The following is a 27,530-nucleotide window of genomic DNA, read 5'->3' as shown; positions in this document are numbered from 1 at the left end:
CCACTGTCATGCCCTTTAGACCCAATTAGCTCATACTGGATAATGACCACTCTCCTGCAAATATGCTCATCGTTGAGACTGATCTCAGATTTAGCCATCAGAACCTAGCTAGGCTAACAGAGCAGTCCACCACAAGGCTGATATAATTAGCAGCATGTCCACTGTTCAGACAGCAAGCATTAACACTTCTGAAGAAGGCTGGGGTTAAAGCTTTGTCACTGTACTATCAGTAAACTTGCACTTGCCATAGGTTACCATAGATTTTTCAAGAATGAGGTTCTTGCATTTCACCACCTAAGCATGGCATATTAGGAGCTTTCTACTAAAAAAAAAATGGCATATTTCTTATTTAGTTCATATCAAATTAATTGAGAAGTCTCTAATTGTCACTAGTTTACGTGAAATGTGCAAGACGATTGATCTAAAACATGAAAGCCTAGACCTATGACAAGGTAAATGGATTAACCAAGACAACGCATGCTCTTGGCTAACAGTTAAGACATCGCATCAGTAACCTAGCCCTAACGGCAGGGAACATTTTGCAAAATGTGGTAAATGGCAGATGTAGTGGAAGTTGCAAAAGGAATTGTCAACTTCTAAGCTCATAAGGAAGAATGTAACCTTGGATGCTCTTGCTGAGCTCGTGTGCACACTGTAAGTACAATTTGCAGTGTGATGATGAGTACTGTGCAAGAACTTGAATGAATGATAACACACATCTTACTGTGTTACTGACCAGATTACTATCATGTTATTAAATTCATTTTTCTGTTTATAGTACCCATCAATATACTAAACTTCAGCCTTACTGAATTTGAAATTTACATCTCTAACTCCTTTGGAGAGATTAGATAACACTTGCTGAATCTTAAAATACAGCAGGCTCCTAAGCAGACAAGAGCATTTTCCAAAACATTCTACTGGAAAGTAAATATTGACCCATTCTCCCCAATTTGGTGTCATCTGCAAACATGAGAATGTTCTCCATCATGTTCATGTCACTAATAAATACATTGAACAGGACATGTCCCAGTATAGGCCCCTGTACTACTCCACTCAAGAGTCAGCTTAGGCAGAGCACACCCCTATCTGGATCTAGCTACTAGGCCTGATCCTCTAAACAGATTTTTTTAATGCATCGAATTAAACACCCATTCCTAACTTGGATAAAAGAATATTGCAGGAGACCTGTGGTGTTGCTAAAAATCAAGGTAAATGACACCAACAGCTCCTCCCTTGTCCACAGATCTAGTAATTTTACTAAATAAGGTTGGCCAGGCATGATTTACTCTTGGTAAATCCATGTTGACTGTTTCCCCAGTCACTTTTTTCTTTCATCTGCCCAGAAATGTGTCATTCAGCTGTAAAACAGATCTAGAAACATATTGGGGTCTTATTTTCTTTCATTGGATTGATTCAACACTTACTTATAATAGTAGTCATACGGACTGGACCAGCAGGTGCTAAGAACAGAAGGCACTATTTAAAGTATTACACAGGTCTGTTATTTGCATAATATTCCAAATTCAGAACACTTGTGCCATTTCATATTATCATTCATCTTCAGTGAAGAACAAAACCTGGTAAAACATATATATCTAATGTGTGCACACTAAGCCTGGATGAAGCCTTGCAACTAGTTTACACTTGAGACCTCTAGAAACGCACAACTATAGAAAAATTTGGCCTCAAACTTGGCTACCAAGGGAAACATCAGTAAGAGCACATCTTTAAGTATGCATGTTCCCACTTACTATCAGTGATTTCAAGTATAAATCAAAGTCTTTCTGCTTGAAGTACGAAACTTTCATAGCCTTTAAACTAACAGATAATCATTTTGTTAATGCTCTTTGAAGCCAATAATACCCAAAAAGTAAATACTGAAGAGCAACTGAGAGGCTTGTGAATAAATAGTAGTTTGTAAGTATCAGCATTTATGACTAATGAAGCTTACTATCATATCAAAAGAACCATGTAGGGTACTGCACTTCTGGTTGCTACAGCTATCGATGTAACACTAACTTCAAGGTTACTATATGACAACAAACAAATTATGTGGTAAATTTTGTCTTCCAAGTCAGCAAACTCTTTTAATTAGTTCATATGGAAGAGCCATGCTTTCAGTCCTCAAGTTGAATTCGTCTACTTTAGAAAGCTAGACTGTTTAACTAGTGAGTGGTCTGTATCTAAGATACGATAGATGCTAAGAAATAGCAATCAAGTCAGTATGGGGGGAGGGGGCAAGTAGAAAAAAAAAAAAGATATTAGAAAAAAATTTTAAAAAGGTTATGTTCAAGAGGAGCATATCCAAGGAAGAGCCCTGACTTCAGTGTTTCCCAGTAATGACAGTCAAGCCTGTAAGTTTGCTCAGGACTTTAACCTTAAGTATATACCTAAATACTTGCAAGATCAGACCTTCATAGCTCAGGCACAGAGACATCAATATAGCACATATTCACATACTCTTGGGGTACTACACTGAGATTTTACATATTAAAAAAAAAAAAAGCCAAAACAAGTTGCACGTCAGAAATACACCAGAAGACAGACAAATCCCTTCTTTCGTATTTGCAGCCTACTACCTTATATTTAAAGAGGACCAAAAACAGCAATAAAACAGGAAAAAACAAAACAAAACCTTATTTACAATCATCAGAATCACATCAATGAAGATTAAAGAGATTTTAACAGGAAAAACTGTGGTCTTCCAGGAACTGTACTTTGAGAAGATATTTGAAAAAGGACCACAAAACACATACGGGAAGGGATAAAAAAAAAAAAAAAAAAGAACATTTCACTGTCTTGCTTATAACACATGTTAAACATAAAATGGGAGGGCAAGCCAAGGCAGCTCTTATGTGTTAGAAATTAAGAGTTCTAAAAATGCTGCAAATGTTCAACAAAAGGGAACTGATGTCACACAAGATCTGTGTTACAGCAGATTGATGTATATGCAAATATGTTCATCAGCAGAATATCTTCTGATCAGAAAAGGAAAAACAAACTTGAAGTCTTTTAATTTGTTAAAAGGATGGATAAAAGGGATAATAAGAGTAACCCTGCTCATAGTCCTATCATAAGTTTGACAAAGTCATCTGCACATTTTAACAGTAGAGAGGAGGACCAGTAAGTCCTAGAAACCCTATGCAGGTACATCACTCAACATATATGCCTTCTCAAATATTCTGGAGAATCATGCTTCCAAAGTGCATATGATGACAGAATCATATACAAATATTAGCCTCCAAAAAATTCATCTCCCCAAATCCAACTGAAATACAATCTTTGCTTGGAGAACAATAGCACCAGGAGTCACTTTTCCACTCTAGGTTCATCTTCACCTGCAACCATAACAAGCTCTACCCAGGTATTCCTTGCAAGCACTTTATCAGTACCTACACTGAAGATATTTATTCTCAATAAAATATCTTATTTTGGACTAGAACTTCTTAGGGAAGGTATTTGACTATAATGACATTTGACTACAAACACTGTACGTCATCACACAAGGAAGCCTGAAGCACAAGTGTCAGTTGGTATCTGCTAACAATACTTATTGCAGTGGAACTAGAAGACCCCTTCCCTCCTTTTTCAGAGGACAAGAGAATAGGTGTATTATGGGGAGTAAAACTACTTAAGGTCATACAACTTGAGCTATGTAGTTATATGAGCAGAGGAATGTTGGATTTCTCATTCGAGGTTATCCATATGCTCACAGTTCCCTAGCAAAACCACTTTTGGGCTGACTCCTGCACTCTACAGCTGAAACTCCCATTAGACCATTAAGGGTCAAAAGACCAAATAGTCTCACATTTTTTAACTCCTCACCCTGGCTGCTGCAGATATTATATAATAGACATGTAATGGATAGATAGATATATAATAGATTCTACCAAGTGGCAGGGACACAGATCAGTAGCAATGCCTTAATGAGGACAGCAGAAGAAAGCACATTTGAGCACAGATACCAGCTCAGTTTTTTTCTCCACTGAAGACTCAACCTTTGTTTGGGTCAGAAGGAATTTTATACAGTTTGTTTTTGGCACATTTTAGGCTCAGCTCATACCATGAGCAGGATTTACTGGTAGTAGGCAAAGATGAAAGATGGAGAAGAGTTCTCAGGCCCTCCTGCAAAGCCAGCAGTAGCAGGTGCCTAATGGGGAACTGAGATTAAGAGGAATAAACACGAGCTTTTATAAGCATAAAAACCTTGTGCATGTTGAACAATTATATGTGGTATAAATGGGTAATTCTCAGTGAGGACAGCAAGGAAAGCAGGAGCTTTCATGCCCACTGCTACTGAAGTGTGGGAAAAGAAAAAACAAAAGACAAAACTTAGACTCCTAAGAGTCCAGTCCATTCAAGCTTCCTCTTGCAAGCCTTTTTGATTATCAGGAGCCCCCAGTGCCAAACTGTCATGGAAGAACAGTTTGCAAATCTTTCTGTAATTCCACTTGGATATACTAGACCTGTCAAAAAAAGTCTCCAGAAAGGCACAACTGATGTTCCCTTTGCTTAGATGACCTCATCTCATCCTGTGTTTTAGACCGAGTGTGTTACTATCAGAATTTCAGCACGTCTAAAAGAGGAAATGAAGGACTGGCAGGAGAAGAGTCAACACATAATCTCAAGAAAGTCCAAATCTCAGCCTCCATTTTCAACTTAGTTCTGTTCTAGTCACCAAAAGGAGCAGGTCTGAAAAAAAACAGTTATAGTGCCTTCATTAGGGGACCCACATCCTTCTATAAGGAGCACAAGAATCAGGAATTTACGCAAACCTTTAGAACATGGTTCTGCTTACTGGGCACCTTGGTCAAGCAGCAGAGCTACCATTAGCACCAAAACTGGCATCACACTGGTCTCATCTCTCATTTGAAGTCATTATGGGACACATGACCTCCAAATGGTGAGTAGGAAGTAGAAACAGGATCACCCTTCTGAGCATCATAGAATCACAATAGTTGGGTTGAAAGGGACCTTCAGAGCTCATCTAGTCCATTCCCCCCGCAATGAGCTGGGACATCTTCTATATCAGGCTGCTCAGAGCCCCATCCAGCCTGGCCTTGAATGCTTCCAGGGATGAGGCATCCGCCACCTCTCTGGGCAACCTGGGCCAGTGTTTCACCACCATGACTCTAAAAAATTTCTACCTTATGTTTAGCCTGAATCTCCCTTATTTTAGATTAAAACCATTACCCTTTCTCCTGTCATAACAGGCCCTGCTAAAAAGCCTGTCCCCATCTTTCTTATAGGATGACAGCCTTTAAAAGAGGTATTAGATGTTTTCCTGAAGTAGTCCTGCAAGAAATGCTACCAGCCTTATTTAGCGCAAGATTTAAACACCTCCCAGAAATTCCACTCTCCTTCCAAGCAATAAAGGTAACAAGAGCATCTAGGTGAATTTGAGAAGCAACTGTGACACATAACATCAGGTTAGAAATCTGCTATGAATACCAAAGCCATACAATGACAGTCCAGTTAGAAAAACAAACACACACATTGAGCTTTGTTTCCAGAAGTGGTAGGATGGGACTCTGAAGAGGGAACCTCCCAGACATCCAAATACAGTTTTCTGAAAGACATAGAGCTGTGCCCAGAGTGAGAGAAAAGGAAGCTCAGCTGAATGATTGACACCACAGGCTAAGAGGAACTGAGGAAAGGCACTGTCTACAGTACATGTAGGAGAGGAGTTGTATATGTAGTGACTAAGGTTAGCACCTTCTGGCTTTCGGTGCTCCTGCAAAGCTACAGAACAGAAGAAAAATAAACAAACAAAACACAACAAAACCACACAACACATACATAAATGTATCATAAACACCTCAAGAAAAATAATTTCTGACTGACTATAAGGACAAGAAAAACATAGTTACAAAGACAGAAGAGAATATAGTAGTTCCACCAAGAGTTTAGAGACATGGAAATTGTCAGCAAACAAGTTCACACTGAACTCCAGGAACCTGAGGAAGCAGGGATACAAATAATGCACTGAGCAGAACTGGAAAAGTATAGAAAGAAGGAAAATATATGGATTTCATACAAGATAGAAAGTTTAAAAGTTTAAACAGACATACAACAAGAAAGTACAGCAGAGAAAAGCCATGACAAAGTTCATAGGAAAGATTTTGTATATGGAATCCAAGCTAATAACTATGTCAAGAAAATGGCACCCATCCTTGCAAACCAAGGGAAAGCACATGGCAACAAGGGAGCAGGCAGTCCCAAAAGATGAAATATTTTATGTATATGGCAAAACTAAAAAGAATGAGAGCAGATTTAAATTACAGACTAGTATCAACATCAAGGACATGTTTGTGTGTAGCAGGCACAAAGTACATAACAGACGTATGTGTCTCCAGAGGCAGCAAAGGAGATCAGAATTACATCTTCACCTCTTTGCTAGAAATAGCCAGGGAAGTAAAACACAAGAGAAAAGAAAAACAGTATGAATTTCTGATTAAGGTTAGAACTAGTCTAGGCCCATATGCTTGTTGTCCACCCAAAGATCACGCAGTTACTTGAAGAGGCATGAGCACTACAACACAAATCTTTCCCTGAAGAGATTAAGTAAACTCAAAGGCTATTCAGCTTTTATATGCTGTAAAAAAAATACTCTGTTTTCAACTCTGCAAACTGTGCTGCAGTTACCTAGTAATCAAAACTAGTTGAGTATCACTGAAACTGTGTTAAAAACCCATCCCAATCCTTAAATTCTTCAGTGCACAAAAAAGGGACGTTTCTGCACACACTTCTGCAGCTTCCAGCATCCAGAGCTTTCATACCAGGATCACTTCTGCTGAGGGAATGAATGATCACCAAATGGGGAAAAAAAAAAAAAAACAACAATAATCTGACAATTAGTTAAACTTGCACCATACCACTGTAATAATTTTCGAGAGTAGGAAGTTGTGCCTATGAAATATCACTGACAGACAGTGAAGACTTTAAAGTAAGGTCACTGGTAGCAAAACTACAAAGGAAAAAAAAAAGATCAAGGGATACATTGCTGACTTCTGTAAGACAGTCTCATAACAGAAAAGCCTAGCACCTAAACAAGAATATAAACTCTTAAACTGAACTAGTTTTATAGCACTTCAAGGCAACAGCTAGGGGGGAAAAAAAAACCAAACCAAACAAACAAAAAACCCACACACCAAAACAACCACAAACACACACAAACAAACCACATACAGCTCTCCAAAAACCCAAAAGACACCCCCCCCACACACACAAAAAAACAGGCAAAATTTATATCAATTCCACTTGCATAGTGATACACTGCAGGAAAAAAACTTGGCACTCAAGAACATTTTAATTCTCAAGGTGATTTGAAAAATACTTCAGTGTTACACACAGCAAGACAAAACACTTTGGCTGTATACTACAAAATGCTTTTTAAAAGTTTCTCAGAAGTGTGTAGGAGTCATTCTGAAACAGAAACATTTGTCTGGAGGCTCTAAAGATACAGCACGTTCACCAGCAGGGCCAGGACTGTTCAAGACTTGGTGCAGAGCCGTGACGCGTGTTGGGATATTCAGACTAAGCAATACGCTACATTCATGCTGAAATACACAGCGGATTTTTAAGGATAGTAGGAATCACTCATTTCAGTACAAAAAGCACACAATAACATCATTATCACAGACTATTATCTAGACACCTGGGAACTAGAAGAAACCTGTCAGACATTACCTCAGTGACCACTGTAATGAAGGCAATGGACCATTTGCTCAGCCATGGTATCTGAAAACGTGAAGTATCATTACAGTAAACTGGGTTCCCTTGTCTTTGTGCAATTTACCTGGAAATGGGAAATCAGGCATATCACACATCATTTCCATAACACAGAAGTCAGTCAAATGGGAAAACTGAATAGCAGTTAAAATTGTTATGGCTATTCAAGATGAGAAAGAAAACGTGTGGCAGGCCATTCTTAACTGAAGAAGCTGATCAAATACTCTGACACCAGAACAAGCAAGTGTAAGGCAGCTCCTGTATGACAGCAAGACGTGGACTCTGCCATCTGCCAGACATGCTCGATGGTTTGTGCAGCACTGAGATGCACAAGAACCACCCTCCCAAATACAGCAGAAGAAAGGTTAGATGCCCAAAGGGTTAAATGATTACTTGCATTAATAGTACAATGCAAATCTTATTGGTTGCAACAGGACATTAAACAGCTTATGTATATAAAGCATTTATCTTATGCTCCTCAGTGTTTTTGACAGCAATCTCTCACAGGAGACAAGTTTACCAATATGTAAGGCCTATGGCAGAACAACACATTGCATAGATTATTTTTGTCTGGAAGCACTTGATGAAAGCATGAGAAAGTGCAAAGCAAAGGAGAGAGCCTGGATGTCAAACTGGTTTGGCTATCCCTTTTAACACTCAGCAACAAATGAAATGAAAACAATAAACATAGAGCTGCACCTAAACTTGAAAAGTGAGAAGTGAAAATAATTTTAGGTCAGAAACTGGGCTTCATTGAAATTATTTCACTAGAAGTTTATGATTATTTTCAATTCAAAACTTCCATAAATCTTGAAAGAAATTAAAAATTCTCGCCATTTTTAAGTAGGTATAACCACCTCTTGATATACACAGTACCCTAAGAAATAATGCAACTATATTCACGCTTTATTTACTCACCACCTTACATACAGTCTCACTAGATAGTAACACAAGAAAACGTCCAGTGTACTTAATAACCAATTAGAGCAGAAGCTAGATGATGTGATCCCAAATTCAAGCCCTGGGCTGTGTAAAGACATGCCCTCAATATGCTGCTGAAATATAAAGACGGCGCTTGTAGCATCTGAAGGGTTGTGAGCCCCACGGAGTGCAGCATGCAGCATTCCACAACCTCCAGATCTCTGCTCGTGCATTACCGCAGAAGATGAGGAGCACAAGTCTGCTCTAAGCAATATGCATTTGTGGTCACATACGGGATGACAGCGGAACAGTACGCTGTTTTACAGACATGCAGATCTGCTATCAAATGCCTTTTTTCCTTCCTTTTTAGTTGTAAGCCAGTAAGCCACAGGAACGTCGTGACTGCATGTCTGATTGCTGCAAGAGTATCAGAAAGCACCTTTGAAGTGTCATAATCTGTAATTTAAACCTGTAATACATCTTTATACAATAGACTGCAACATCCCTTTACAGGCAGAAGAGGTTTTTGTTACACACACGTTTATAATCAGGAAGAAATTTCTCTTTTAAGTGCATTTCAACACATGAACTAACTTACATTAACAGAGATTAGTGGTCTAAAGCACGCAGAGGAAGATTTTTATTTATAGGCAGCTAGATGAAGTCTGACACAGATGGTAACAGCTATGACATCTGACATTACAGATGATACCGTGTCTTTAAACAAATTCCATTATGCCCAGGTATGTATTGAGCTGCAGTTTTTTCAGATAACGAATGACCTTTCTGCCATATGTGCTTTGATACCTAAGCAAAGCAGGCTGTATTAAGGACAAAATACAGCTTTCACTTTGAATTTTGCCTCCCCTTCTCCATTTCTCTCACGTGCATTACAGTATAAAAAGCATACACAATAAACCACCATCAAGCTTTCAATACTCTGTTCACCAGGATGCAAGTGGGATTTCATTCACATTCAGCACCACTGTGTAGGGATCAGACTCAATTAAACCACTCACGCTTTTTAGAATTCTCTATAGCTTTCCTATAAGAGAATTATCACAGTGCAATCAGACCACATCCTCACCAAGAAAGTGGTCCAGAAACAAGAATATGCCATGCTGTGTTTCTAAATTACCACAAGCAGCTGAGTAAGCAACATATTAGCTGAACAGGAAGCCAGGCATGTTTGAAAATACAATTACTGCAATGTTAATGTGTCACTGTCACTGATTTGGACTTTAAAGTTGCCTTTAAATGTTAAGTGACCAAAAGTAATAACTATGAAATGCAATAAATGGGAAATCGTCAGATGACTGGTGCTATGAGGGGAAAGGAGGGTTGGTACCAGGGCGGATCTTTGTTTTAATTGTCTCTGCTATATTTTTATAACAATTTTTTTACAGCCTATCAAAACACCAGGCAAAAGCACACATGCACAGGAACTTGTCTGATGCTTTGAATTCTCACCTGCAAAGTCTCCCTCTCCACAATCATCTGTGTACATTGGAAGCAGCTATAGATACTCCAAAGCATAGTTTTAACAAACTGAGATATGTATCAAGGATCCAGTTCGAAGTAATTTTAAGATTTAATGCTTCTGCCTCCTTGTGGCACACACTGGAATGAGCCTCCTTCAAGAGCTCGTTCAGCTGCAAATGCATCTGTCAGCTCTGAAAAACACACTCTCCTATTAAAAAACAAAACAAAACAAACAAACAAAAAAAACACATGGAAAGTGGCTTACTGTTATTATTTTAACTGAGTGAGAAGCCACAAGAAGTATCAGGACAAAAAGCAAGGGGTGGAAGGGGGAACCTCACTAGAAAGTCTGCAGTTGTTTGACAAACCTCTGCAAGCACCACCTCAAGGGAAAGCAAAGCTGAGCAGCATCCTAGTACTCATCTGTAGGCCTCAGCAAGCTGAGCCCAAAATTCTCCAGCACCTTCTGAATTCTGACTTTGCCTCACTTATCCTTCATAAATACAGTGGGGGTACTGGTGGCCCTTATGTGGAAAGCCTTAAGTTGCTCAAGACTTGGTCTGTGCGATGCTTAGTTCTCTTTTTGCTATATTGACATAAATACAATGTGCAGTGGTGATGGATTATTGTCACACTGCAGCAGAGGATGGAAGATGTCCTTCCCTGTATGTGACAAGTATTTTATATAACTTAACACAGCCTTCACTTTTGAGATACTTCACACAACATGCATTTAAGTAACAACAGAACTGCAGCAATTCAGACTAAAGGTCCAAGGGGGTCCTATACTCCTCCAGTCCTGAAGGATAGCAACTGCTTCAGGAAAAGGTACGAGAAATACTGCAAACCTGGAGTAGTACTGCTCCAGAGTGGGTAGTCCTGTCTTCTGATCCCTACTAAAATCAGCAGCTTTCAGAGCCAAGTGTTAGACATGCATCATTATGTCGAATACACCTCAGCAGACTTTGTTTTTCAGGTCTTGTTTAATCATGTCGAACCTATCTACGCTTCCTGCACCCACAATACTGCACAGCAGTGAGCCTCCTATGTTATTTATTCCTTCCATGAGAAAAATCTTCCTTTTGTTCTGGAACAGATTGCCTGATCATTCCCTCACAGGCTCCTGAGAAATCACAGATAACAGGAGATGGATTCCCAGGTAGTTTTTTTTCCAAGTAGCTGAGATTCCAGTTACACTGTGCTATAATTCAGACCCTCTTAAGCTTTTCTCAGCATAGCTGAGCTTTCAGCCTGCTCTGCCCAAGTTCTCCATTTGCTAGAACTGCACCATCTCACTGTTATTCCACTTTCTCAGACCATTTAGGAATCTACTGATAATGTACATGAGAACAAAACCAAATTGCATGCAAATGGCAACTTTTCCCTACTGTGGGATATCTTTTTCCTATGCTTCCTACATCTTAAGCCACAGAAGTACTTTGCCTTATCCTATGAGGATTTAGCAAGTTTTTCAGTTTAAGGCACTTTCAGTAAAGGACTCCACTAAGACTCTTAATGTTTCAAATCCAAGTACATTGCAGGACCCACACCACTTTTACCTCGCAGTCTGCCAGTCCCTTGATAGGGTTCAGGTAGATGCACACCTTCCCTCAGAAGATGCCCTCATGTCACTCCTAAATTACAGAAGAGTTTTAAACCAGTTTTGTTGCTGTTTACAAGTTCAGAACACCTGACTCCAGCACCTCTTTGGGAGATGGGCATCATATTCAATATCTCCAAAACAAGGGACAAAACATAAACCAGAATTGCAAGTTTAATGGTTTCAGTTTAGTTTACTTGCAGCTCTCAAGCAAGCCCAACCAATAGTAATAGTCTTATTGTATTCAGGGACCAAAATGGAGTGGTTCTTGAGGAAAATCATATTAAGAGCAATATGAGTGACTGAGAGTCAAAATACATTCCACAGATGTTTCTATACTGCAATGTGGCAAAGTACATAAGGAATTACAAATTAACTTACAGGTTCTGCTTTCTCACTGAAGACAACAAAATAATCACTGCAACCTTAAACATGAGGAGTTATGGAACAGTTCTGGCACAAGAGTAACCACTTAACTGTGACACAAGAACATTCCAGTTCATGGACACTTCCCATACCAGTCAAAACACATGGCCTTTTCTGATTTATTTCTCATACTACTTAATGCAGCTATATCAACAGTTTTACAGCCATTGTTATAGGCAGAATTTCATATTAATATTTGTGCTGCGAGGGCTGGTACAGCCACTCTTGCTTAGTAACTATAAGACTTCTCAGATCGAACTTTTGGGAAATATCATAGAAGAGACAAGATGAAGGAGAAGTCTCTGGATTTCAAAAAGAGCAAAGCTCAAGATAAAATAAGTATGTACTTCAGAATGCAATTTAGTTACTCGAATAACAAACTGAAACCAAAGGATGCCAGACTATTGTAGTCTGATAAAAGACTTGGACCTGGTCACCAGAACGGAAAACAAGTAGCCAAAAGGCATAGAAAACCTTTTATTCTGAACTGACTGTTTATGTTGGCCTAAATCAGAACTTAATGCTATTTTCACTTAATTTTCCATAGTTACTTTTCCAAAATCAGTGTTTTGGCACAACATTCCTCGATTAAAAATCAATACACAGAAAGTCATACAAACAAACATCAGATGACACCCAGCTCGGATAATGCTTCACAACGCACAGTTTGTCAATATGTAGTAACTTGATACTAGCATTATCCTGTTGCACAGAACAGGGAACACAATTGATTGAAACTTGAGGGTAACATACTTATTTTTCCCCAACTGTAAACTTACCCCAAGATTCACACTTCCCCCTGAAGAAGTACAAGATCTCATCATCAACTCCTGCAATGACCTTTGCTGGCAAATTCATGCTTTTAATTTTTACTATCCATTACTCACAGTAAGACAAACTCCTCCTCCAGAAGTTCACTGGGTAGCACATGGAGGTGTACCACATTCTTCAAGGGAGATAGTTTTGCTGCAATTTTACTTTCCAACAGAATCTGAACAGGGCTTGCTGGCCTACTACACAGGGTGTCCTACTACAAGGACTAAGTAGTCTTCAATTTTCTCCTTGTATGGTCTGTTTTCAGTTCAATACAGCTAGATTTCCACTGAGACCATAACATCATCTGTTTATGTATTCTGTCAAGTGTTCCCAAGACCTACTTCAACTCTTTCTTTAAGTGTAGGGCCTCTGCTGTAGGTCCTCAAATAAAGTGCGTGCAATATTGATCAAAGTCCCACTTGCACTCCATGCGAGATTCAATATATTCCTATTAGATGGATACAAGCAGAGCTTGATCTTTAGCAGGATAAGCAAGAATTGTACTGCAGGAGACAATAGAGCTCAGTTGTTCTAAGTGGCCTAGAGTTTTGTCTAGTCTTTGGAGACCCATCTTAAAGTCATTGAGAGGATTAAGAACATTTTTTCCCCTACTTCTTAGAGTCAGTCATAGTTACAGAGGCACACAGAACTATTTTACTTACTATTTTCACTGCCCACAAATGTAAACCATGAAAAGAAAGTCTGTGTGCCTTAAGTCTAAGGCACATGATCACACTCCACCAGATTATCCTTTTCCTCCACAAATTTTGGAAGCTCCAAGATTAGACAAATACTCTAGAAAGAGTCCACATTCAGAAAATAACCTGGGACTAACAGATCAACTTTGAAGACAGAGAACATTTGCTCACTGACTTTGAGTTAAATTCAATTGTATCTGTTGAAGAACTGGTCCATATGCTCAAGAGGTATTTTCCATCTCCAGCTTTTATGATTCATACATAGATTGCAATTTCATTGCTACAGGGTAAATACATTTTAAATTAGACTATCTAAAGAAACAGTAAGGTTACCATGACAGTTGCAGCAAAATGCCTTGTCTTTTCTCATTACAAAGCATAGCCTATTTTTATAACCAAATTAGCTTTTTCAGCTCTTCCCCCAAATGTAGCCTGCAGATCTGTTTTTGTTGATCCACCAATTGTTTCTTTCAGATTTGCACAGTTAATTATCAAACAGAATTATAATCATTTAGATTATTAAAACAATCCATCAGCCAGCTTTGTTCTCTTTCTTGTGAAACACAGGAAAGGTGAAAGGTTTTAGAGAACTTTTTGTCAGGAACTTGTTTAGAAAGGCAGAGAAACAGTTCTATGCCACCAGCCCTGATCTGACCATCTTCCCTAGACATGCCCCCAACCCTAGACCTGCCCCTGGACACAGCTCAATGCCAGCTGTTTCGCCTCCAAAGGTCAGACCTGCCCCTCAGCCAGTGTTTGCTCTGGATAATCATCAACCCCTTTGTTAGTGCAGCTGATGGTGGACCCTGCCACGGTCTCTTGGCTGCATTTCCTTTCCAGGTTTAAGGCTTCGGGAGTATGAAAGATGAGAGAGTCCATCTGTTACTTTTAAATAACAGGAGAAGGGGACAAAAGTCTCTTAAAAATAACCTAAACTCTGCTGCTCCCACCTATCTTACAATCTTTAAAAACATTGGAACACTAAAGCAAGCAGGGGGACATGGCAGTATGCATGTAGGCTGCAACTTATCATACTAATTATCTTCTGCATCAAATTGATTGCATTAACCAGAAAGCAGAATTTAAAAAAAAAAAAAAAAACCTCTATGAAATGTTCATTCCAAGAACAATTAAATCTAAAGTAAGAAGAGTCATGATGAATTGCTGACAAGTGTTGAAACATCATCAGCTGGCAGCTTCTTTTTCTTCTAAGAAGATGTCACAGCAAAGTCAAAACCAAGAAGTCTACAATAGAAGATATCAAATGACACTTTTAATAGAACATGATGCAAGATGTTCATGTGTAAAATCCTTTGTCAATCTTTGCTATTAGTCAACACGAACACATCAGGGATACAGCGTAATGGAAAGACATCACTGTAAGATTATGTGCTGCTTCAAACAATATTATCTGACAAGATCTGAACCTTGAGAAAAGTCAGGAATAGCACAGCTAGATGAAGCAAGGAGATAGTTTCCTTAAAAGACACAGATTGAGAGAGCTCTGAATTCAATCAATCCAATATAGAATTTTGTTAGAATTCAACTGTGTAGCTGTGTGAACAACAAAACTAATTAAGCCTGATAGTGAATGTACACGTGTCTTGCAGCTGATTGACTTTAATCGAATTATTCCTTAAGCTCTGGGGTGAGCTCATCCCTTAACCAGAAAATCTGCACAGGCAAGAAAGTTTAGCTTTGCTCTTGAAAAAACACAGACACCAACACCTGAGTCTTTTTCCCCACTTTTAGGAAATCCATAACATCATTGTCCTCCACGAATTGCCCAATGGCTAGTGAAGGGTGATCTCAGGCTTTCCTTTGGTCTGGAATCACCAGCCTCTCTCCTCTCCTGGGTTCCCACAGTTCACACAGAAACTTCCTATCTCTGGAAGGTTCGAGCAACTTGCACCCTTCCCCTTCTTCACTAAATTCAGTCAACACGGGTTAAGCTATAGGGAGCAGTCAGCATTCACAGACAGAATATCAATAAGCTTCATTAGCTAAGAAAAACAGGCAGAAGAGTTATGGGAGGAACATTCCGGTAAGCTCTCAAATTGACTCTCTGCAGTTTTGAGTGAGGTTTCCAAAAGAGGTAGTGTAGCTTACAGTGACAATACATGACATGACACGGGGGAAATTTTGACTTTATTGGTTTAAAATTAGTAGAACCCTATTGGTTTCAATCTTTTTAAATCTTATGAAGTTCTGCTTCTAAAAAAAAAAAACAAAAAACAAACAAAACAAAACAGTTCCAAGTGACAAAATAAGTGCAGCTGACAAACACTTTTTGGAAGTGTTTCATGCCTATGGAAGGCATCACAAAGGCTGTTACTTCCTCCTCATCTCCAGCACACATTTTTCTATGCAAACTTCAGAACACTGAGAAGACACTTAGCATAATACACTCATTTAGTATTTGTCATCAAAAAATAATTACATAACTAGCTAATAGAGTAAAAAAGTTCACAAATCTAGAAAAGATAATCTTATTATGGCAGCTGTTTAGAAACATCTCTTTGAACAGAAGTTTTTTTCCCTGAATACTGATTTTAAAATTATCTGGGCTATAGATGGAATCTTCTGAACCTCAGCTTGAAAGTACAACAAAATACCAATGGTATCACTGACTTTGAGTAACAATTAGAAAGGAAATCCATTACATTTTCCTCTCCTACTTGTAGAAAACACAATACTGAGTCTTAGAAGAGTGCTCTTATGTTTCCATAACCATTACACCTAAAGTTTCAAGTTTAAATACCATAATCAGAAGAAAGTTCTAATCTTTGAATCATCAGGTCATTGCTGATACAGCATATATACAGGAAATCAGAGCAGGGAGGGTGGGCAAGTAGAAATCATTAAACAGTCCAATTAGACAAAAAGGTACCTGGTTAAATAAAGTGTGACAATACATTAGAAGGGCTTGAAAAATTTAACATAATTGTTTACCAAGGCTTAGGTTAGCATAACTTCTACAAACCATGTGCTCACCAGACTTTCAAGTATTGTAATACTAAACTCACGTAGTTGTGGTGTAATGGTAACTAATTCCCAAATCCCACCTCTAGTGAAGGATTTATATGTCTAACCTACAGAGTGGTCTAGTGGGACTAGTCATATACATTACAGAGGACAGGTAACCTGCATTTTATCATTTATACTACTGCATTAAGCATAAGCCCTGCTTTTAAATATAAGTTTTTGTTTTCCTAAAGGTGCATAACTGCTAACATAGTACTGCAAGATGAAGACTACCAATACTATCAGGTAGAGCATTTCTCCACAAGCAGTAAAATAAAGAACAAGGGTGGAGTTTTATCTGCAGCTATTGCTTCCCGCCAGACACAGGGCCTCATCCTGCTTGCAGCTTATGAGACATTTACATTCAATTCAATACACCGCTTGGTAATTCTACCAACACAACAGGTAGCATACTTGGATGAGCAACCTTTGATTAACACCATGTTCATTTACTCATATTCTGCTGCTGACCAGAAGCAATCAGTTTCCTTTTTGAGGTCCATGCTTCTTACTTTGATTAAAAACACCTTAGATTTTGAAAGCTAAGTTTATATCATACTTTGCTCGGCAACAGATACAACAGCTCCTGAGCCTCATTTAGCCAAGTTACCTTCATACAATGAAGACAGCTTACACATCTTGCTGTCCCTATGCATTTAACAGGTCTGCTCTGCCCTTGTCAACAACCTTGGTGAAGTTTGGTTTGTGAGCTCAGGCTCCAGATTCCCACTGCCTTAAAAAACAGATGCCAGGTTCAGTCTTTCCATATGATGGCTTACCAAAGGCATCACACTAGAAGTGGTAGCCCACAGATATTTTTTTTTTTTAAGCAGAGCCTTTAACATCAGGTTTCCATTTGACTGGAGGAAACCAGCAATCTCTAGCAGAAGAGATGAGCAGGTGCTACAAGAGGTGAGACACATGAAAAACTGTGCCTATTAGTCAGGGTTGTACTCAGTCTGGCTACCTACTACATGGGTCAGTCTTTATTAATAGTGGGCAAAATCCCACAGCTGTAATGTGCACAACATGACATATTCTGTGGATATAATAAGAGCAGCAAACCTGCAGTACTGAGCACAGGTAGTTGATTTTTCCAGTCCTTCAGTGAACTTCAAAGTTTAACAGTTATTTTATATACCATACCTTGCAACAAGTATTTAACTAGCTAAACTTGCTTCTGCAAGGCACTGCCTCCACCTCAAATTTAGGCTTAATGAATTATCTAAGGTAAGTCTAACAGAGGCTTGTTGAAATTCAGTGAGTCCATTTGACAACATGTCAAAAAAAAAAAATTAAGAATTCTGTTTTTTCATTCCATATTTTATTTTGCTCCACGTGCTTACCCAAAGAGGATTTAAAAACAAATGTAACTAGGATTAAAGTGCAATGAGAACCAAGTTCAAATGTTGTAAAACTATGATGATGATGTATGATGTAGAGGTATGTGTAGTTCTGAAAAGACGTATTATGGAAAGGAGGTATTTAGGGATTTTATACTCAATTTATTGCAAAACTGACAAATTTCCCTCATTAACTCCGATTAAGTCCGCTGATTTTTGCTACAGTTTTTTGGTTATACGCCAAGTGCCAGGAGGTAGTAACATATTTCTGTGGCTTGGGTTGTCTAGTCTGCTTTTGGAAAGTTTCCAGATCTCATTTGACCTTTATAATAAGGTTTAACCCTAGTAGTTGGACTAAGTCACTCTCATTTAGATGAGCAGACTGGTACAGCTCAAACCTAGGTCAACTGTGAAGGAACATTGTTGCCATTCGACAGCTGTTCAGTGGCTTTTGGGAAAATTGTTGGTGTTCTCAGTCCATTTTCTAGTGGACAGGCACTTAACTGAAAGTTTACTGCCTCCATTTGCAGTGCTCAGCGAAAAAGCAAACAGCTGAGTCATCAGGGAGACAGTGACTTTCTCAATACTGACTTTTTCCAAGTCAGACTTCATGTACTGACAAGAAAAAAAAAGACACAACAAACAAACAGATGAATATAGAAATCTTTACAGTATTTAGAACTACATATCTTCCCGTTTAAAAAAAAAAAGTTACCTCACAGGAATGGATCTTCTGAGTCATTGCTAACAAGTACTCCAATAACCTTTGTGCTCAGGTAACATGGCAGATTGCACAAGAGAAACTCACCATTACCCATCTCCTTGCTCTAACAAACAATGAATGCATGTTTGATACAAGCAGGCTGCAATAACCCCAACTACTACTAGTTGAACCATCCCAACTATTACCAGCAGCTGTACCTTCTTAAAACTGAATAAATACTCTGCTCATACTGAATGTTGACTACAAGGTTCATTTTGACTTCATGCGCTGCAAAAGAGACTCCTGAACTGACAACTCTGTATAATTATCTGCTTATTAACACATTATTGCTCCAACACATATATAAGAACAAGGGCAAAAACTAAGCAAGGGGAAAGCAGGGACAGACACACACACTCCCACCCCCCTATAGATAGATAGATAGATAGATACAGATATATGTATATATATATATATATATATGTATATATATAAAATATGGAGGAAGCAAGAGAGCCAAGTTACGTATACTTAAGTCTCTGATCTGGAATTCAATGAAACAGCTGCCATAGTAAAGCTGGAATATAATCCTTCCTAGCTTCCATCTTCTTGACTGGTATTTCCATGATCTCAATCATGAAGAAGCGGTACAATTAACTATCAAATTATCACATGAAGTGGTTGAATAGTCAGTCTAGTTAAGAATTAGATCCTACACTGAATGTTTATGAACATCCACTGTATGCTCTGATTCCTCTGAGAAAGCTGCTAACTACTAGGTACTAAAATATAATTCTTATCTCCATGTATAAAGAGCACAATATTGAAGAAACCAAAACACATTCTCACCTTAAGGCAGGCACTGATGACAAGTCCAGCAATGGACAAAGCTTTGACTGTCTGCAAGAAAGCAAGAAGCTTGTGTTGCCAACACCAGAAAGCCAGAGCAGTAATTCTGTAAAAAAGCAGCAGTGGAGCCAGACAGAGGAATATTATGAAAGTTTACTTGAGCGTCCTCCTGTCCCGTGGCTCATTGGACACCGTTTCACTTTCTGCATTTTTACTTCATTAGCTCATAAGCTAATGTCTTGCTAATAGATACAGTGAGGGGAAAGATGCTGAATTGTTCTATATTATTTTTAATGGCATTTAAGACACACCAATTATTCTGCAGGCTCATTTAGCACCTAATACTAAAGACACATTAATATATTTCTAAAACGTAATATAATCTAGGCATCTCTAAAGATACTGCTGCTAACAAGTCTTGTTCAAGAGACTTGGAACACTGTCACAAAGGTGCCAGCCAACAGTGGTGACCAAATGAATGGTCTGTCTTGACCAGCTCCTCAGTGCCCACAAGCACAAAGAGACAGCCTGTCTCACAGTCATTCAGGGGAAAGGTATCAGTGTCTTCTGCTTGCCTATAGGGGTGGATATATTCGCGAGATCTGCTTAGGTGCTATCCACTTTTTGCTTATCAACAGTAGGGACATCAGCAGGTTAGAAGGGTTGTTGTCCCATTTTTCTTTTCATTTAGGACACTTCACCTATGGTTTCTTCAATGCCTCAGCTTTAAGCTGGCATCTGAAATAGTGCATTTCTTCTCTTTTTCTCAAGTCATTACTAGTAATAAGTTAATTGTTGTTAAAACTGATTCTAGGGACAGCTGAGCTGCAATACCGAGTACCTTGTGTCCCACCCGGCCTGCATACCTGCGATTCCGAACGAGACACAGACCATCCCACACCTGGATTTGTCATCACTCTAAACCACTCTGCCTTGGCTGCCACTCTGCTCAGCAAAAGTGGAACGTTAGAAATCAGCTGTATCATCATGCCTGATAAAGTCCCACTTCCTCCTTAATTTTCATCAGCAGTAAGAGCCAGTTGCACTTGAGGAAGCACACACAGACTTCAGAGAAGCATGGAAGGACTAAGTTCACTTCAGAGCTTCTCACAAAATTACTGCAGGCTTCTTCACACATCAAGTGATGCCACTAGCCAAGAACGGCAGCATAGGCAATTTCAGCTCATTAGCGTCAGTTTGCATCTTCTCCTTGATTCCACCCCTCAAGCCAGTTTAGTGCATCTGAAGGCAGTGAGGTCCAACACAGCTCCATGGATGCCAGTTCAGAAGCTGAGATTTGGTTTGGCTTCCCTGTCCATCTCCCACTCCTTTAATTAAATAGATTAATTCCTTGGCTCCAAAAAAGATCAACCTTTTAGACTATTGGCTTCCTATTCTGACATTGAGAAAGTGGAGTACTTGAAAAAAGCTAGCTTGAAGCAGGTAGTAATGCCTCTTTCCCAGAGCAGTCAGAAGGAACCTCTTAATCAAGTTTTAAAGATGCCTCCCTCGCAACAAGACACTTTCCCAGGCTCAAGGGGCATGAAAAAAAAATTCTAGTAACAGCTTCACATAAAAAAAATATGAACACACAAATTCCACATGTCTATGAGAGCAATGAGTTAATAGGAACTTAGTAAAAACCTTCCCCATATAATGTATTTGAGATAAACATGCTTCTGCTTATCCAGTACAAAATATAAGCATGTCTGGGTAGCATAAAGCAAAACAAGTCAGTAAAAAGTGTGTTATTTTCAGTGACTCACTGACCCCACCTGCAGAACCCCTTTCAAATCTCTCACCCAATGGACCTTCAAACATCACACAGACAAGGGAAATGAAAAAAGAAAACTTGGGGGAGGGAAGGATGAAATCAATTTAACTTTTAACATTTCTTACATGCATCAAAAGTCTCAGCCATGTAGCTATATTAGGTTTCTGTGTGAATTCTTGTAAGATGTATGCGGAAAAGCCTTCACTGGGTTCACTGCATGAGACTGAAGCAAATGCAGACAATATGAATTTGAACTTTAATCTTTTTCTTTCCTGGAAAGCCATCTTCAAAAAAATGTTTAAATAAACTATATATAGATGCTGGCAAGTTGCAAAGCTGAATACAAATCTCTGATCCAATACAAATATTTTGCCACTCAGCTCATGAGAGTGCACAGCAGTATTCAGGTCTCCCAAACTAAACCGCAGCATGGCTATACATCCTCACAGTTGGTGATGGTATTTGTAATATCCGCAAGGCAAGTTTATAAGCTTATTAAACCCAAAACACAGAAGACAAAGGCTTACAATAAACAAGGATGAAAAAGAAAATATTAGAGCATAAATGACAAAGGAAGATGAGATTAAAAGGTGTGGGGTGAAACACAGGTAGAGGAAAGTAACACAGACATGCTTTAATACAGTACAACGATTTTTTTCCTGCAGATGCTGGATGGTCTAGACATACTTTCAAACAGCATTCCTGGTAGTTAATCCCTCAACTCTGCTAGTGATTTAACAGGGTTCTAATGCTGTGAACAATCTTTATTATGTACTTATCTCCCCCTCCCTCCTCCAAAAAGGAAATCAAGTGTGTAGAGTGTAAACTGCATTTCATATGATATGTTAGGATGATCTCCTCCTGACTGAGGAATGCGTCTCCCATTCACAAGCAACGTCAAACACACAGAAAGAGGGGAAGAGTCATTGCTATTTCAGCCTTGTACATATTTGTGGTACTCCATGAACTTTTTCTTGCTCACTGGCTGATCTCCTAGGACGGGGCAAGCAATAACCACTGAAAAGAATTAACCTTCTGCCTACATGTTCTTCATTTTTACCACCCTCTTCCCCCCAACATGTTCAAAAAGTGGAAGAAAAAGAAAACATGGAAACCTTAGCAAGCAAAAAGAACATTTATATAGAGTGGAGGCCCAAGACTCTTAACAATGAGGAAGCAGAACTATTAAAACATGAAGGATGGTAAAATATGTACCTAAAGGCCCATAAAGCATTTAGCCACATTCTTTCCCACCCTAATTTGAATACAAATGAAATTCACAGTTTCTTTGGCTTTAGTTTTCAAGGCCAAATCTCAGCTTACTGGAAGTTTCCTCTCTTGCTATATACCTGTCCTTCATAAAAACAAAAACCTAGCATGTCAATTCAAGAATTTGCTCGCCAAGGTAACTTAAATTTTTCATAGTGTCAAGGAGAAGGGGGTTGTTGCCTTTTTTTTTTAATTTTTTTTTTTTTTTTTTTTTTTTTTTTTTTTAAGAGATAGTGTGTTCAAAAGAGGTCAGAAAGAAACAAAAGTAGAGGTTGGGAGAAAACTGCTAAATATGATTAGTACTGAATAAACACTTGAAGATTTTTTTAAAAAAGTTGCTTCAGTTGAAATACACTATTCTTTGATTACGAAGCAAGCCATGTCCTTGGCTTTGATTTTGGTTTTGATAAAGTAACAGAAACCCTGAATAATATTCAAATTCTTACACTAAAAAAAATCATTAACAACAATACTTCTTCCTGGCTACCATTGAACAGCTTTCCAATTCCAGTCTGGGTTTATAACAAGCTTTCCTGAAAGTTTTAGCCATCATAACCACTTCATAGCTCAGTTGTTTTAAGTAGAAAAACAACTACTAAGGGCAAGGCAGCATGGGAGAACGTGACTTCACGCATTGCCAAGGAGCGACAAACACACTCAAGTGACAAGACTCAAAGGATCGGGGGATCCAGCCAAAATAAGCACCCCTGACAAGCCCCAGAAGAGGCATCACTGCATTAGAGGAGTCACAGCTGCACAAGCCTCTCCATGAGCAGCAAACAGCATCTCACAGTTAGCCACAGGATGTCCTGCAACAACTTCAGAGATCAGCATGACCTAGTTGGGTTACTGCAGGTAGAGAATATTCTCCAGTCCTCCCACAGATTCATTTTAAAAGGAAGCATGTGTCAACCTGAGCTTCGTATTCTTTTTGACAAGGGCATATTACCTGATGGGGCTGTGAACTGGACCATCTGCTGTAGGAAGGAGCACCAGAAGTCTTGTTGGCTGCAGATCTCTGGGAAATAAAAGATAAGCATGTCAGATATTCAACAGCATCTCCATCATACACACAGCCAACTTTACCAGTCTCAACCACGTAAACTCCCACTGTAAAGAAACCTCTAAACAAAAACCTCAAGAAACCATAAATATGATACAGTAGCGTGGAAATCACAGAGACAAAAGTTTGCTGAATTTATTACCCATGCTCTACTCAGCCTTGGGCCTCAGAAACTCAATTTTCACCTCAACTTCTGCACATCGCTTAGGCTGCAAGTTTAAATGCTGAACCCTGACCTAAATCAGGGCTACAAAGATCTACCCTTCAGCCGGGTAATTCACTCAGATTAAGCAAACATGCTCTAAATTCACATTTCTTCCAGAAAGGCATCATTAAAGGGGTTTATCTGCCTGTTCTAAGAAGTTATATCTATATTTTTCCCCTAACTCATAGTCATGTTTCATTCCATACTTGATACCAGTTTTACAAAAGTTGTTCTTTACTCATAGAAAATAATGCAAACTTGTTCTTTCAGGATCACTTCACCTTACTGAAACATGAAACCTGGACATTTTTGGAATAGGTGATAAAAAAAGGCTATTTACCAACTTATTTTTGAAGTAAAAACAGTCCTTTTAATTTTATTCCTATATTTGTTTCACCCACTTTCCTATATTTGCTTTCTGATGCACTAAGGAAAAAGATCATACCATGGACTTTCAAGTCCATATCACATTTTAATATCCATACCATATGTGTCACACACAGACCTTACAATCAAACTACTTTTGATATTGCAGAAGCAACGCAATATGGTGTTTAGTACAACACCATCAGTTATTTTAATACACATTATCCCCCGTTTCAAGATTATTTTATACCATGAGCTCCTATGCCATTTATTCGTAGTTTAGGCTAGAGTCCAGCATAACACAGAGTTTCTCCAAATCCACCCCTTGCTTATGTGAATTAGTGCTTCTAAAATCACCCCAAAACACCAGTCAGTAGCCAAATATCTTGTAAGTATACCACTACTATATTGCGTAAGCCCAAGTATTACAGAAACCTTGTAACACTAGGGCTGTCTGCATGAGGAATATCACGTAGGTGTGAGTTACCTACTCATGAGATCTGAATTCAAACAGGCTTTCCAGACATGAGATACTAATTTATCAGTATATCATGTCACCAGCAGGATGCCAATAAGGGGACAGATTCATATTTGAACCATATGGACATAAATTACACTAAAAAATGCAAGTAAGATAACCCATGGGAGATTTATACCACAATGCAGTACACTCTTTGTAAGTATGGAAATAAATAGCTTATGGCTTTTAACACCCAAGGATATAGTACATTTCTATGCCAATTATAACCACTAGGGCTTATACATCATTACATTTTCTAAAGCTGGCATGTAATTCCCACTAATGAGAAACTGCCATTGCTGTAATTGTGCTTTTGTGTTAGCCTATCAAAAAGCAGTTATTTTACAAATGTAATTATTAGCATTACTGTATAGTGTATTTAGCTTCTACTAGATACCCTTAGAAGGACAGTCATTTATTAATAAACAGATACACCACACAACACAATAACATTTTGTTTTGATAGAAATTTCAGAAAAGGCAAGCTGCACACTATGTTGATTTCAGATTCTTAAAGACTCATGAAAACTATCTCTGTCTGCTTCAGAAGGAGGACTGGTCATTCTATGAATAACAGGTTGAAAAACAAGATAGCTGGAATTTTTCTGGAAGCATCTGGAAATTCTTTTCCAGCAGGATGCCTTTCCACAAGCACCACACACCTTTCTTAATTAATAAATACATAATCTACATCTGCCTTTAGTATTGTCCAACAAAAACTGCATACCCCTCCTGTCTAAACACATAAATAGCAGTCTTCGACTTCATTACTTACACCTGTAACCTCTAGTAAGCACATTTGCTTTACAGCATTTATTCTTTTGAACTCTTTCACCTCACTTTCAAGGTTATCCCAAAGAAAGATATTGCACAGAGACACAGTACCGCAGTATTACAGAGAAAGAAGAGAACCCTTTCTAGGCCAGGCAGCCAGCAGACAAATGCCTCCAAAGACAAAGGCAAAAGATAAATTTTGTCTAACTTCACAAGAGAAGACCGAGCCTCAGAAGTATTTAGAAGCTGACCTCCATCTTCCAATTTGATTAAGAGGTAGGCATTAAAAAAAAATATAAAAATAATAGTATAAAAGGATTAGGATCAGCATTTATTTCCCCTATCCTCCCAGGATTTCTTTTTCTCTCCATTCATAGATCAATGGATAGGAACATTGCATGTTCCAAGGCAATCAAAATATTGGGCTATAGAGCAAAGGCTTACACTGCTCACACACTAAGTTCTATGTCAGATCATTTGGAATAGATTCTGAAAGATCTAGAAAATACTTCCATCTGAGCTTCTTTTCAAGTTCTGAGAGGCAATAGGAAAAAAAACCTGAAGGCTGGACCACATCCCCCGCTTGTCTCAGCAATTAAAATATTTGAGTCAGGTGACTTAAAATAACATGCATGAACAAACTCCAAACACATACACACACTCTCTCTCCTATTTCACTGCAATTGGTAGAAACTGGACAACCACCTACCTTTAGGAGTATGACCCTTCACACCTAGCAGCCAAACTCATGAGCTAGGCCGCACTCCCTGCTGGATGAATAGCTTTGCACACAGCTTGCGCTGAAAAGGTGATCTCAAGGTATTGCATTTTCACCAGGTATTTTACCAGGAAGAACCTGGGCTGCATTTAGCCCCTTAAGCCACATCCCCTCCTTCAGCTGAAGTCACTTTCCTCATCACTCTCCCTTTTGAGAAAGAAGCAGCACATACACAGAACATTTAAGGACTTCCCTTATGGCATAACTAGCACTTTAGTATAAGCCCTAGACATAAACCCCCTCTCCAGTCTTGCAGAGCTCCCTGACAGCATCATTTGAAACACTTAAACCAAGTAGCTCTCAGCTCTCCTAAGACCTCCAGCAAGCCCCCACTCTCAGCTAATTTTCTATCCAGTCCTACCCCCCCAGCTCATTTCTGCTGCCTGCAATCTGTTTTGCAGTCATGTGTAGGTAGAAAAACCCCTCTCCAACTATTAAGAAGTAATTAAGACTGACTTGTAATTACCTGCTTGCCCAAGCTGTTCCTCATGTCCTTGCTCCTCCTCCTCCTCATTCCCCCTACTTGTGAAGAGAGGTTAAACTCAGAGCTGCAGCTGTCCACCAGTCACTTTAAAAGACCTATTAACTTCTGATGAAAACTTTGGAAAAGCGTAACAATTTTTACAGTAGACCATACTTCTGAAAGCAATAACACTGCCAACTGGACATGTGGGGTTTGGTATCTGAGATGGATTTTATGAAAAGAGAGAGGGAGGAAGGCTGGTGGGCTTATACTTCAGTATAGGAGGAGAAAGTCTGGTGGAGGTTCAGGTGTAATGTGTGCTCCAAGCACACGGCCGACCCAAGCCTGAACATGAGGAACGCTGATGAAGCATCAGGCTGCTCTCAAATCCCAGTAAGACCAGGTGAAAAGTAGTTTTCATAGCAATACAGTGGCACGGATAAGAGTAAATGATGCAGTGTATGTACAAAGCTGCTGGTTTATATGCAGTTTGCAAGAAAAGTGTTTTCTCAGAAGATTCCTACTACTGAGCACAGTAGACAATATCGCAAGAAGCCAGGACAAAACACTTCAGAATACATGTAACTCTGAGTATGGCTCAACAGTATAGCTCCTGAAAATACATGTTACTGTTTCATTCTTGGGCTAAGGCTATTAATGTCTGTATACAATATGAGATCATGTAAAGTCCATACATAATTTCTCATTCAGTCAAGGAGAGC

The 27,530-nt window shown here is 38.9% G+C and overlaps 1 protein-coding gene across 4 annotated transcripts in view; it reads right to left on the bottom strand.

Annotated features, from left to right (window-relative positions):
• The window catches only part of RBMS3 (RNA binding motif single stranded interacting protein 3), a 710,128-nt gene that overhangs the window by 579,470 nt on the left and 103,128 nt on the right, over positions 1 to 27,530 (bottom strand). For 3 of the 4 annotated variants that reach the window (XM_065055125.1, XM_065055127.1, XM_065055126.1), the window contains one exon: positions 23,589 to 23,657. In XM_065055125.1, the coding sequence (XP_064911197.1) occupies positions 23,589 to 23,657 (69 nt within the window). Of the gene's footprint in view, positions 1 to 23,588; positions 23,658 to 26,276; positions 26,588 to 27,530 lie in introns of those variants that run through there. The other variant, XM_065055128.1, reaches the window with a different exon arrangement.

This window comes from Columba livia, chromosome 2 (genome assembly GCF_036013475.1).
Source record: "Columba livia isolate bColLiv1 breed racing homer chromosome 2, bColLiv1.pat.W.v2, whole genome shotgun sequence".
NCBI lineage: Eukaryota > Metazoa > Chordata > Aves > Columbiformes > Columbidae > Columba > Columba livia.
This window is presented reverse-complemented; position numbering and strand designations above follow the sequence as displayed.